This window comes from Rattus norvegicus, chromosome 8 (genome assembly GCF_021556685.1).
Source record: "Rattus norvegicus strain SHRSP/BbbUtx chromosome 8, alternate assembly SHRSP_T2T, whole genome shotgun sequence".
NCBI lineage: Eukaryota > Metazoa > Chordata > Mammalia > Rodentia > Muridae > Rattus > Rattus norvegicus.
In genome coordinates, this window is record NC_141541.1 from 105,454,079 (window position 1) to 105,468,895 (window position 14,817).

Consider the following 14,817-nt stretch of genomic DNA (forward strand, 5'->3'; position numbering starts at 1 on the left):
TCCGGAGCTGGGGACCGAACCCAGGGTCTTGCGCTTGCTAGGCAAGCGCTCTACCACTGAGCTAAATCCCCAACCCCCCTGTTTTTATTCTTTTTAGGTAAGTTTTTATGTGTATGTATGTTTGCTTATATGTATGTGTGTACAAATCCCACTCAGGTGGTCAGACTTGGCAGCAAGCTCCTCCACCCGCTTAGCCATCTTGCCTGCCTACCAGCATTTTTATCTACATCCCCTACTATGAATGGACTCACCTGGTTATCCTATAAGTCCTTTGGTTTAAAAAACATTAACTTTCTTAAAATCTATTATTAGAACAGAAAGTTAATGTAAAATGTTACTACCTAGACAGAGTACGTCAATTTAATAATCTAACCAGACTCATATTATTCAATGTTGTATGGATTAGATTTGATAGATGAAAAGCCCTGGACCCAAACATCAATAGATTTGTAAGACCGCACAATAGATGCAAGTTATGATGGAGTTACATATCTGACCTTCTCATACCCACAGATATTATCAGGTTTAACAGGCCCAAAGTTTTCTGTATGAATAAATGAGCAAGTGTGTAAGTCAGAAAGCGATGCAGTCTGTTCTGCACACAGCATGCCAGGGCAATGATTCTATCTCCACCATTACCAATATTAAGATACATATTTAAAAAAACACACATTTTCAAAAGCATATTTTAATTTTTTAAAATTTTAATTCAAGTACAAGTCAGCTAGTTAACATAAACAGAACATAAATGCACATAATTTGCAGCCATGTACAAAAGTGCAACAAGAGCAACACTCGCATGGCCCGGCAAAGCTCGTTAGCTCTCAGGCTGCCTAGACTGACTCATTGGTGTAATGTACTTCACATCCACTGGGGTACATTCAGAAAGCTTTGCATGACTCATCACAACTAGTCCTTTAGTTTCTAAATAGATAGCATAAGAATCCAGGTATAATTATGGAGAAACAAGGTTATAGGGGAGAAGATATGTGAGGGGCAGAAAGCACTCTTTATTTCATATGGTAAGATTCTGTCCTATTTACGCGGACGTATGGATCTTAGGAATGTTGAAAGTCATGGTAAAGGAGGATCACGGGCTGTGTATCAGCCCTCAGGAGTCCCTACTGTAAGGGCAGTTTGGACAGGAGAGCCTGTGAACTGCGAAGTAGGAAGAAAGTCCTCAGAGATAGGGGGAGACCAATTTCTACCACTTACATTCTTCAAATGAAATCATTATTTCACGGTGATTTTTAAAAGCCAAAAATTTTTAGACTTTAGTAAATGAACAGTTATTCTTCTGAACACCACAGATGTGCTTATCCTAACAAGGCTACTGCAAGGAGACATCCAGGTTTATGTGACAAAAAGGTCAGGCTGTGTTGTGTGACCTAACAGTGCTGTCATGGTATCAGAATTACAAGCCTGCTTGAACCGCTTTAATCAATCAAGTTGGTTCTACATAGTTGTACAGTGAGAACCGGAACAGAGTTTGTGAGCATGGAGAGGCAGGCCTGTAACACCAGCACTTAGGAGGCAAAGGCAGAGAACCAGGAGACAAGGTCTTCTTAGGTAACAAGAGCCCCTATCACCACAAAAACAAAACAAAATTTGAAGAAAAAGGCAAACCAATGCCAGGACAGAGGTCTCGGGGAGGCCGCTCCCTGGTAACTTAAAAGCACTGTATGGTACCTACTAAAGCTTGCGATTGATTCCCCAGCTGGAGTGGTGTCCGAGTTCAAGCACTTGAGCACAGCAGTCTGCTGCTGTGAGGGCTGCTTCTAGAAGCTACTACTCCAGCCCGGCTGAGGAAGTTCAATTTTCTGAGAAGAAAGACTGCAACAAAAGTATACAGCAAGGTCCACCCGAGCTCTTTACATTTAAAAAAAGATTATATGATTAAAACAAGTTTTTTTTAAAAAAAAAATGCTCTGAGTATGTATTTTTTTAAAAAAATTACAATTAAAATCTTCAAAGAAATACTTCATAGACAAATTGTGTGACACATAAATGACTTTCTGTTCTGGATTGTCTGTCATACAGTAAGCCATGGTAGACCAATGCTCAGGGAAAACACAAGGCCGGCCTCACTGCTCCCTGCCAGCGGTTGCTTTTCAAGTAAACACTTGAGCCTCTAAAACCCCCTTCCTGCAGGTCACAGGCTAACTGCAAAAGCTGAGTGCAATGCACTAGACATTAATGTAGGTTTTACTTGCCAAAACCAGCCTAAGACATGCTCATCCCTGAAGGACACTTATCATGGATTTACTGTGACGACGACATAAGCTGTCCCTTGGCTGCTGGTTTTCACTTCACTCTTCATCATCTGAGATCTGTGTGACCCAGAGAACATGTCCTACATTCAACACAATAGAGTGTTATGGATCTTCACAGAGCAAATGGCGCTGCATTAGGCAGTATCAATGGCACCTGAAGAGGAAACACTATAGCCTGAGACCTTCTCTACAGATTTAAGCTAAACCCCCAGGTAGGGATTAATCTTTTGGTATGTTCCATGTAACAGATGTCAAAGCTGCAATAATTCCAAAGGTAACGATCCATACCTGCCTTTGGTCTCCAAATAGATTGGAATATTCTTAATTCCAATTGAGCACCTCAAAAACATCCAGTTACTGATTACAAGGAAGTCAAGGTGAGACATTTAAGAGGGAATTAAACTTCATTGGTGACAGCAGAGAAAGCGCTCAGTGGCATGCGGCTTTTCCATAATACTGTGGTGTCACACAGCACATGTACAATACTGTAAGATCTCCAAAACATACCTAAAGTCCAGAAAAATATGAACACTTCTTCTGCCTAATACATAGCAATGTTAAAGTAATATGAATTCTATTCTTACCCTTTCAAAAGGCCACAAAGTGCATTTCCAAAGTCATTCTGAAGAGAAAGCCATTGCACAAAATGTAAAGTTAAGTAAGGTACACTGATGAGTACCACAGTAGAGTTTAATTGTAGAAGTTCTATATACCAGTATAGCAACATCCATAGGAAAATCTACAGTATTGCAGCAAACACCTTTATAATGGCCACATGTATATTAAAGTATTCAAAGATGGTGCTGACTCAATAGTAACATTTAAAAACTATCTTGTTTACAAGGAACTAAAACTAACCTGGCTCTGAGAGAGCAGTTAGGGAGCTCGGGCAGAGCGCTTGCCCAGTGCAGCACACTCACCTATAGGCTCTCTGCCAACTAAGATTTGTTGTATCTGATGGCTGAGGGTGTCTTTTTGTAAGATTTATATGTTCCTAAATATTAGTATCACTTCAAGGAGCCTGTAAAGGGCAAAATTGAAAATTACCATTTCCTCTACCAACCAAGAATAACCTATACAGATGTGGAAACAATTCAAAGGACGAAATTCTTAATGTGAAAGTAAGCAGAAAAAATTCAAGTCATTAGTTTTCTATATTTAGAGTAAATAGTATGTAGGTATGAGACTGTGATAATCACATTATGAATCAAAATTGCACCCATTCCTGCATCACATAATTGGAGAAGGTATGAGGATGTGCTCTACGTCACTGAGTCAGTCAGTATCCAATAGCTTATTTTATAGTCCAAAACCATTAACTCCGTGCATCTGATGTGTTAAAGTCCACATTATGATGAATACCTTTTAGCTGTGACCAAAACATTTTAATGTTGAAAATGTGAAGTATTTAGACACTATTTCACTGGTTGTCAAAACACAGTGATTACTGGTGTCAAATAACTTAAAACACTGTAACAGGCAGGCCCTTCTAGGGAACTGGGATATCGAGATCTACTTGTTCTTTTACAGTACTGCAGGAGAAGTCCGGTTAGTCATCTGTAATTGTCACTGTCATTTTTGGAAAATTACAGTACAGTATATACTGAGGAATGATTTTGTCTAAACAACCAAAAATGCTCATGGAATTAACACTATATTCTGACTGTCATAAACCAGTAAAACAAATCTGGAGCTGGTGAATAGTAGAGAAAATGGCAATTTTGAGATAGGAATGCTTTTCAAAGCATTCTCTAAGAGGCAGCCCAGGGTGTCCTCACTGAAAGATCAATGTGGTGTGGTAGTACCTTACTTCCTAAAACCAAACTTCCACTCAGCCACAGTAGTTACATGTTTCCCCACTACTGTCTTCTGACCACCATGCTGGCTTCAATATTCCATGGTCCACTGTGATCGTTTGGTCTTCCTGCTCTGCAGCACGGCAGCCCCTGCTGCTATCCGTTGAGTAGGTAGACCACCAGTTCGTAGGTGGCCATCATAATGGCTGTGTTTGGAATCTGTCTCACCAGATGAGTTGTTAGGCCACGGTAAAGAGACCCATAGCCTTCTTCTTGAACAATCAAAGACAGTGTCTGAAAAAAAGATCTGTATTTTGTCCCTTCTTCACGTAGTCTTGTTCTTACAACTTCTGTTTAGGAAAAAAGGAAAATCATTACTGCAACATTACTGCTACCTTTTACCCTCCTCATACCGAGCTCATAGCTGATCTGTCACTATAAACTCATGACAGTGATTCAATGTATAGCTTATTGAAACCAGTCAAACTGTCAACACCAAACTAGTACAATCCAAGTCATATACACTAAGTAAGATAAAAGGGTGTAAAATAAATAAGGCCTAATGAACAAAAAATATTCATAAATATAGTAAAGATGAATACAGAATATAGTAGAAGCAAATTTTTGGTGGGCAGTTTAATGTGCCAATATAAAAAATAGAAAATTGCTTGGGTCCTTGTAATTTAAAGGCTTTAAATCAGGGGTCCATTTCTGACATGTCCCTGGGCAAATTAACAATTTAACATTTCTTCTTGTTTTCCATTAAAAAAACTATGGCATAACTAGACTTAAACTATTAAGAACAGCGTCTAATTATATGGCAATTGAGTCTCGTGTGGCCCAGTCGCCCTCTCACCGTGTGGATATGCGACGGTTGTGGCACAGGTTTTTGATGTGGCAGCAGCTAGCATCATTCTCACAAAATCCGATGCTTCCTTCACAGACTCCTCGTCAGTCTCCATCATAGAAGCAGTCTTACACTCCAGTAGCTTTTGCTTTATACTTTCATAAATAACAAAATGGATAACTGTCTCTGATATGCCAGCATATGAGGCAGACATGCCCCTATAAAATCCTCTCAGTCCGTCTGTCTGATATACTTTACGAACACATTCAAAAGCACCCATTCGTTTCTCCCCACGATTCCTGAAAGAAAAAAAGACAAAAGTATTACTGACATTAAGTACTTAAGTACTGAAATATTTTTGTCGAAGTTAACAAGATATGTATTTTTTAAAATATGGCACTCTACTAAACAATGGTCTTTTGTATACTCATTAAAAAACTCAAAGTATACATTTAATAGATTTTTTTTAATCTTCTCTTAAATATCTTATTAGGTGTATTACAAGTCACACACACACACACACACACACACACACACACACACACACACACACAGAGTAGATGCTCTACCTTTAAGAATACCTACAGTGTCCCTAAGCGGCATTGAGAGACTGTCTTTGGGAAGATACTGAGTTGTCAGTGTAAGGATTGAGTCCTTATTTTCCAGGCTGCTCCACGGGAGTCTGACTTACCTTTATCTGGTAACAAATATCATGTCATTGCTTTACTGAAAAAACACAACATACTACACTGATTCTTCAGCTTCCTGTACTCCTCAAAGGGATTCAGGTGGGAGGAAATAAATTCTCAGTGAATTCTCCTAGGAAACTCCTGGCCATGCTCAAGTGTTGACCCAAGGAAGACTTCATAAAGTATCAACACCCCAAGCTCTTGACACCGTGGTCGTTCCGGTTCTAATGAGGCTAAATCTCCTTTGCATTGAGTGACCTGAACAATGAGGGCCAGCATTCTGCTGCGTATCATAATCTCAGCACTTTGGGAAGTAGAGGCCAGTGGATCTGTGTGAGTTTGAGGCCAGCCCAGTCCACACAACGAGTTCCAGGACAGCCAGAGCTATATAATCATGACTCTGTCTCAAAAAACCAAACTAGCCTTGCCCCCAAAAGCCAAGGGAGGTGTTAAAATTATGACACTGCACTTTAAAGTAAGAATTATAACTGGGTTTCTTTCAATTTCACAAAGGTTCACCTGAAGAGTTACCAGATAAATCTAAGTCAGAATCCCATGGAGCAGCCTGGAAAATAATGACTCAATCCTTACACTGACAACTTCCCAAATATCTTCTTAAATACAGTCTCTTAGTGCCGCTTAGAGACACTGTAGGTATTCTTAAAGGTAGAGAATCTACTGTGTGTGTGTGTGTGTGTGTGTGTGTAACTTGTAAAAATACTCACTGCAATGATAACTGTGATATTTTACAATAATATAATGTCATACTTTTAAAACCATTGGCTATTTATTTTATCTGAATTACTTTCAGATTTTTGGCTCACAACCATCTGTAATGAGATCTGATGCCCTCTTCTGGTGTGTCTTAAAGACAGCTACAGTATACTTATATATAATAAATAAATAAATCTTCAAAAAAAAATCCAGCTTATAATAAAGATAAAGAAGTTTAAGGAAAGGCCTGATTCAAAGAGGAATAAAGGGAGTGGTACCTTCAGGGCATGACACCACGTAGCTGATGCAGGAGTCTGTGAAACGAACAAATGAGGATTTCCTAGACCTAGAAACTATCAACAAGTCTTTTACCTGTGCCCTTCAACTCCATTAACAATGTATATAACCATTCATTCATTAACTCATTCATTCATTCAATCAGTTCTGCCCTTCTAGAGAATCCTAATACAAACAGATAGGATTGACTATTTAAGTAGTATAATCTCCATTTTCTACGCTGAGGCCAACGGTAAGAGCTCAGCCACACTGTTTCCGGTAGTCTGCTCTCAGTTGCCAAAAGTCTTATACTTTAGATTCCCTGAGATTTATTCTTATTGGTTCCTGATTAAAACAGGTTCCTTTTAAAAAGAGCTATTCATTGATCTATCTGTTTAAAATAAACCTCCTTGACTCCTGGTGAATCTTCTAACATGAAGTGGTATTTGCTCAACATAGCTTTGATGAATGACTCGATCTTTCTTTGGTAAGACATACATGCTGTGTTATTAGACTGTCTCATTATCAACTATTATATAGCTGTTGCTTCTGGTGGGAGATCCACATTTCAAAGGAAGCAGAAGCACCAACAACTACTCAATAGAAAGTGCTATGCAGAATGCTGGGGAAGACGTTTCAACCACAAGTGTCCTCTCAGTGGACTTGGTATGCAACAGTACTGACTGGCTAAGAAGGCAGTATTACTGGAGTAGTACTGGCAGGTCTACTTCAGGGCTTCCCATCTGCTTTCTGAATGGATCAGACAGTGAGTGTCTCACTCCATAGGAAAGGTTTCCCATTTGATTCTGAAAACTGGTCAAAGCCCCATGACTAAGTGGGGAAGTGACTGCTAAATGGACATGACAGGCCTGTCAGACTGTCTTCTAAGTAACAGTGCTCATGCCCACAGAAGGATGCTGCTGCCAGCTTCTTTTTGCAAAGGTGAGCTATCGTCAGAGGACAAAGAACTAACAACTGTTGAATGTTCAGTTATAACGGAATAGCTGACCTTCAGAAACTCAGCACACACTGTTGGAAGAAGGGGTGGGAAGAATGTAAGAGATAGAAGAAAGACATTGAGGACACAGCAGCCATGATGACCTGCGCAGAATCTCCACAAGACTGGCCAGTCAACACTATTGAGGGAGGGGAAGGGGTTCCTAGAATGCCATTTTCTCCTGAAGATTTAGGTGCAGTTAAAGGTTGATGGGGAATAGAATTTCTTCAGTGGCATAGCTATTTTAAGGGGCCCACCCTCTTGTAAACAAACTCTTACCCATGGCTCCTAGAAATAACCCTAAAGAACTGCACAGTAGCACACACACAAAAGACAAAAGGAAAAATGGAGTTAACACTCAGAATGAAAACATAAGAGAGAATGTGCGTGCATGTATGCGTGCATGTGTGTGTGTGTGTGTGTGTGTGTGTGTGTGTGTGTGTGTGCGTGTGTGTGTATGTGTGTGAAATGCATCCCATCCATGTGTGGAAATGTAATGCCATCTCATTTTTATATAAAATCAGCAGCCAAGAAAGGATAAATGAGACAAGACACCCTGGCCCTGAGGAATTACAAATACAAATTTATATATAAAAAATTAGCTAAATCCATGTTAGCTTAATTTTTTAAAAAGATTTATTTATTTATTATATATAAGTACACTGTAGCTGTCTTCAGACACACCAGAAGAGGGCCTCAGATCCAATTAAAGATGGTTGTGAGCCACCATGTGGTTGCTGGGAATTGAACTTGGGACCTCTGGAGAAGCAGTCACTGCTCTTAACCACTGAGCCATCTCTCCAGCCCTGCTTAATTTTTAAGAATAAAACCTCTTCATTTTTTTTTTTTTTTAAATTTAATGCTGGTGAGATGACTCAGTAGTCAGGAGCACAAGCTACTCTTCCAGAGGTCCCAAGTTCAATTCCCAACAACCACATGATGGCTCACGACTATGTATAAAGGGATAGGAGTCCCTCTCCTGGCACGCAGATATACCTGCAGACAGAGTACACACACATTTACAAAAAAAGAAAAAGGAATCAATATACCTTAAGGTAGGTGTGGTAACTCACCAATAAGTACAACACTTGAAAGACTGAGGCTATAAGATATCAGATCAATAAGATCACCATGCATTAGAAGGCAACCCGTGCTCCTCCTGGGCTACAGCAAGACCACATAAAAACATACCTTGCATCAAGCTGCAGCCGAGTCTTTATAAGCCAAATGGGGTTTGTTGCAGTGATCGCAGTAAAACCTAAACAAATACATTTAAAATGACGTCAGCAGATAAGAACCACATTATTCACATTAAGGATCTTTACATTATATGAATCTATCGTAAAGAAAATGTCTACAAATGTTGAAAGTATTAACTCATGTCCAGGTGACCATCAACACTGTTCACAATTCTGGCCTTCCTAGATGATTCTTTCAGGAGCAGACTCTGACCTCACCTACAGCGTTCTAACCTACATGACAACAGGGTGCTCGCTACTCTATAATTTGTTCACAAACAAATCTTGTGTAATCAAGAGCTGAAAAGCATGCACTATGAATAGCTGCCCGGGGTGAATCCTATCACCCGGTACACTACATACTAATATTTAGGTCTGTGGGTCAGAAGTCAGGCTCAGAATCTGTTTTCAATAGATAATAGATAAGTATTAGCACAGAGGTGAGGTTTGTGCTAGGGTTAATAGCTGGAGCTACTTATAACTCACTACCCAATTAAACAAATAAAAACTCTTTACAAAAGTTACAACCTGAACTTTCCTTTTCACTTCTACAGAGAGTGAAGATCAGTAGGGTGGAAAGCAGCTCTCTGTCGCTAACATTCACCTAGGACAGGGTGGCTCAGTTTTAGTATAAATTAGGATCTCTGGAGCAGTGTGCTTCTGGGACCATTCATTATCTTTTATTTTTAGGAAAGCAAAATAGGAAATGCTATCTTAATGACAAGAATTTATAAAGATGTTTCATCTATGAGTGTTTATTTTGTTTTTCCATATAAGATCAGTAACACAAACTTCACAGAATTACATTTATTCAACTGGCCTTTAAATTCACTGAAAACTCACATAGAGAAATAAGGAACCAGTTATTTTAATACCTTCTATTAAATACTATCAGGTCAAGCCGGTTGCTTTTAGAAAGACATACTATACTCAGCGCATTTACTATGAGAAAATGCTGTGATGTATTTAATCCTCGGGTTCTAAAGCCGCTACATTAAGAGATGCCTTTACCAGGCTGTGTACAGGCTGACTGCTCTCTCGTTCCCCTTCTGCAGTGTCAGACAGTCAACTTCCTCAAACCTTACTTCTTTTTATGCCCTGCTTTACCACTGCAGAAATAGCCACATCTCACATGAAGGGGTGCTCTCAATTAAGCCTGTTTAGGAAGATAAAGTTTGGCTTACTAACTGTTTAATAATATTTTGACTAGTATATAATTTCTGCCTTTAAGTGCCTTTAATACTACATAAAGAGGAATGAGACCAATAACTTTGGCATTAGCAGGTAATAACATAATCAATTTAAAATATGGAACAGATTGCCAAAGAATATTCTTTTTTTAAAAAAGATACTCTTCTCATAGATTTATTCTTGGTAAAAGAAACAAAACCATGACTATCAGACTAGTTTGAATATTTGTCTTACATACTTAGTCTGAGAATACACACTTTTTTTTTCTTTTGAATCTCACTTTTCTAAATGAGAAAGTTAAACTCAACAAATTAAAATTATACATTTTCAGACATCAATACAGGCCAAAACACCAACTAAATGATTCTTTGTTGTTGGGGACTGAAACAAGGGTTTCACAGCTGCTACACCAGTGGTCTAATTACAAAGCCACACCCCTAGCCCAAATTCTTACTTACTAAACAAGAATTGTATCACCGAAATATTTATATTAGCTAGGTGCCTACACAGTAATATTAAGAGTTTCTAATTGAAAAGGAGCAGGATAAAACCACACTATTCATTATTTACAATGATTTTAATAAGAACCTGCCTTCTTATAAAACTTAATTTAAAAGGCATATAGTAGAATTCCTTCTCGAGCTAAAAATAAAGCTATTCAATTAAAAACTTTCATTTAGCTTACTTTTTTGAAAAGATTACCACCAATTTTAAATTTAAAATAAAACACTTAGTTTAAGTTTGTGCCCTTAATTGTCTTCTAAGTCACAAAATCCCTCACTTTAAGATAGGAGCACCGCATTAAAAAAATATTTTAAATTATTACTAGGTGTACTAAATTTTTAATACTCAAATGGAAACTTTAATATTTCTCTGTAAATAAACAATGTCAGAAACCAAACAACAGGTATTTCTCACTTAACTAAAATTCATTTCCAGATACAATATGTAATAGGCCAACATTAAAACTGAGGTGAGTGAGAGAGTGTTATCTGTAATTGGCTTTCCTGTGAGCTCTGCTTACTGTGATCGTTCTGGCACCACCTAAGCACAGACAAACTAGCTGATCAGCAAATCATCTCCTGACTCCGATAAGGAATCTAGGCATTAGCTATAGGTTTTTAGCTGTTGGTCCTTTAAAAAAAGCTAACTGGTTCTTAAGCTTTACAGTATTACTTTCTCTTAACAACAACAACAACAACAACAACAACAAATAAATAAATAGCAAGACAGACATTATTAGGCTAATTAAGTCTGGAAAAATATAACCTATTAACCCAAGAAATAAAGCAAGGAAAATAACAAAATTTTACTATTAACAAAATTATATGGTAAGGAAGTTTGTGGTTAGCCACAACTACACATTTTCTTGCTACATTTACAACAAATGCACACAGATGTTGGGCATGATGATCTTGAAGTTTAGAAATTGTCTATCAGTTTTTATTCTGCATTTTAGCTTTGTTACATTTTTAATAAGAGACTAATATATTCAGAACACCCAATAAATCATTAAAAACAAACTGGGAAGTACAGTGTGGAATCCACTTGTAGATTAAAACTGTATATTGTTCCAGAATCAGTTAAGCAAAGTGCCAATAGCGGCCTTTAGTTAGTAGTGTCAGTTTTTACTGAGAAACTTTAGAAAACTTTAAATGTAAATTTAAGTTGTGCATAAAATCAAACTCTACTTAATAATATAAGTCAATTAAAAAATAAGGAAACCCCACCTATAGAAACTCCCTGAGAATATTTAAATGAGTGATACCTGCAGTATTGCGTTTCAGCTCTGAAAGTACAAAGCATACACAACCTCCTAAGACTAAAGTATTCAAACTATTTTAAAAATTAAAACTACCCTAAACCAGCTAAGACCTTATTCACTATAGCCTGCATTTCTTAGAAGACACACTAGTCTTTTAAAAAAGAGCAGTAACTAAGTATCAATAGTTCAGAGTGGAAAGCACTGTATTAGACTTCTAAATGTTAGCTAAGCAAAGACAAAAGACAACTGCTATTATTAACAGCTGTAGGACAGCATATTAAAACTACAAACTCTCTACATATTCATATATACTTCTGTCAGTCTGTGAAGGTCCAGGCAGTAATGGCCAAGCTGAAGACCCCAGGTTTACAATGTTAACTGAAGAGTAGACCATTTTCCTTCTAGAAGGCTTACAAAGGGAGAATTAAATCTTTATGAAATACTCGACAATGCACACAATCCATGTCCCGCCTTTACTCATCTACAGCTACCAGAAAATCCCAGGGTGTGTTTCTTATACTAGAGGCTGCAAGAGATGCTCAGTTCAGTACTCACGAGGTTTAAGTTAGTCCATATTTCTACAGGAAGTGACCTGCGGATGGGGAGCATGAGATGACACGATCTCACTCTTTTCTCGGGAGAAATGTACAGTAAATGCCTAAAATAGACACAGGCTTTTCTGTATCATAACAACAAGCAGCGACCTCATCAGACACATGTGTACAAACTGAATCTCACTGAAGGATTTAAGAAATATTTACTGTGAGATTTTTAAGTTAAGAGAATATCAGAATGTGCCTTGTGTTTAAAATAAAAGTGCACAGAGTACTGACAATCCCGCCATCTTCAGCAGATTCAGAGTCCAAATACTTACCTAAAAGATGATCAATTTTGTCTTAAAGAAAAAATGCTAACCTTGTCAAGGGAGAATCTAAAAAAAAAAAAAAAAAACAACAACAAAAAACCGAGAAGGGATTCTGTGTCCCATTTCCTCCTATCACTATTACCTACCATGAAAAGAGTTGTAAATTCTTCTGTTCTCTAATACTCAGATTATCTAGTGATTAAAATAAACAGACAAACAGAAACACACAGAGCCCCAACAGAGTATTACAGTCTGGAACTTTGCGTAACTAATAAAGTACACATTGCTAACAGTGGTACCTGTCACCTGGGACTCTAGCAGTAATACTGCACATCCATACTTATGGAATATTTTGGGTTATTGTATTAATTCTTGTTTCTACAAAACAGAAAACAGGGAAAATGTTCACAAGTAAGCATACAAAGCAGCTGCCCAACCATGCATTGGCCGAATTCTGTAAGGTAAGCTTTACATTTAAGGGCAAACACCTAACCTTGCATTCAAATAATGAAGTTAAAATTCACAGGAAAAAATACCTTGAAATATAAATAGATAATATATTCTGTAAGCAAATACTACTCAGTAGGTATACTGACAATATTGAATGATTATGAATGATATTTTTGATATACTAGAAACTTCACACTGTATGGATAAACAATAATAAAAGTAGAAACTAATTTCCTTTATATTTATGTTACATATAAAAAGAATGTGTTTGTCAGGCAAACTTTTAAAAATTGGGAATTACTATAAAGAAAGAAGAAATTTCATATAACTTTTTGGCATACCAATAGGTGTCATGGTACACTCAGAAGGTTACTCAAGATTATTTCACAAGACACAAAACAGATACCCTCAATAGCTATAGTAAGCCGTGTCAACAGCTGTACGTAAGGGGGAAAGGTGGGTTAAAACACAGAAGCAATCAGCCTTGCTTGGATGAAATATCTTTGTAATTGGAAAACGTTTCAGTAAACAAAATCATATAGTCCATTTTAGGTGTGGCCATTTATAAAATGCAAAAAAAAAAACCCTCTTTAACAGCACTTTAACTAAATTTTAATGTTTAAATTACATGTTTTAGTTGATTTGGAAAATATGTAAAATGAAACTGAAGAGAGGCTGAGTGTGCTGACTGGTATGGCACAACTGCTAAGGCCGTATGGCTGAGTACTTTAATGTATTTTTGCTACTAAGGTGACAAGGTTAGCATTTTTTTAGCAGCCGGTTAAGAACTTTTCCACACATGACTTATCTTTAAGTACTTTGTACCTCTAAACCATCCTTCAATGTCCAAAAACACGATCCCGAAGACAACCAGAACAATCTGGTGCAGATTATTTTAAGAATAAATGGGGCAAAAACTACCTTAGTCAATCTGTACGGGACCACTCTGTTTCACCAGCCTTGTAGAGACTCAAAAACTGCAAAGCTAAACGTTAATACTAATGAACAGTGCAAAGAAATGTAGAAGGCATAATTTTCAGGACAATGTAACTGTAAACAAATGAAAAAATACTTTCAAATTACACAGTAAGTACACAGTGTTATAATGTCTGTATATGCATGCTTATCAATTTATAAAATTCAACTTGGAAAACAGTATTAATGAAGCTGTTAGACATTTGAGGAAAGAATTGAAAAGTTTTACTTAATTACTTTGCAATAAAAGACCAGTAATAAATTTTAATATATCCTAATAAAATAAGATTCTGGTAAGAATGTAGATACTTTGACCCTCTAACTTTGCAATATTAAATCTATAATAAACACTGTCAACTAAATGACTGTTTTAACTAGTTTCTTGACTTTTGATTTTTTATAGTAACAACATTTCTTTTTAATTTTCTGGAGTTAGATATAAATAACCCTACTGCCCCCAAACCACAAATGCTGAAATCTAGAAATATATTATTGATCTAATGTAATGGTTACTGGATTTATAACTAAGTGGCCCAACTTTCACCAATATCCAGTCAAATACGTAAGAGGAAAACATTCATAATCTATACATATTGTAAGTAAAAAAATTCTAGTTTGTAACTAGGTGAATATTATTACACTAAGAACTAATTCTTAAAACCCAATCTATCCAGATTAATCCAGTTATTCCATGGATAAGGTCATAAAAACTCCCAGGAATTACCTAACTTACTTAAGCTT

At 37.1% G+C, this 14,817-nt stretch overlaps 1 protein-coding gene across 7 annotated transcripts in view; it reads right to left on the reverse strand.

Moving 5' to 3' along the window:
- Positions 1 to 672: 672 nt before the first annotated feature.
- Slc25a36 (solute carrier family 25 member 36) overlaps positions 673 to 14,817 on the reverse strand; it is a 33,920-nt gene continuing 19,775 nt past the window's right edge. For 6 of the 7 annotated variants that reach the window (XM_087563388.1, XM_087563392.1, XM_087563390.1 and 3 more), the window contains 3 exon segments: positions 8,784 to 8,850; positions 4,926 to 5,215; positions 673 to 4,419 (listed from right to left, as the gene is read on the reverse strand). In XM_087563388.1, coding sequence (XP_087419514.1) covers positions 4,226 to 4,419; positions 4,926 to 5,215; positions 8,784 to 8,850 — 551 coding nt within the window. In that variant the 3' untranslated portion in view covers positions 673 to 4,225. 7 annotated transcript variants of the gene reach the window in all.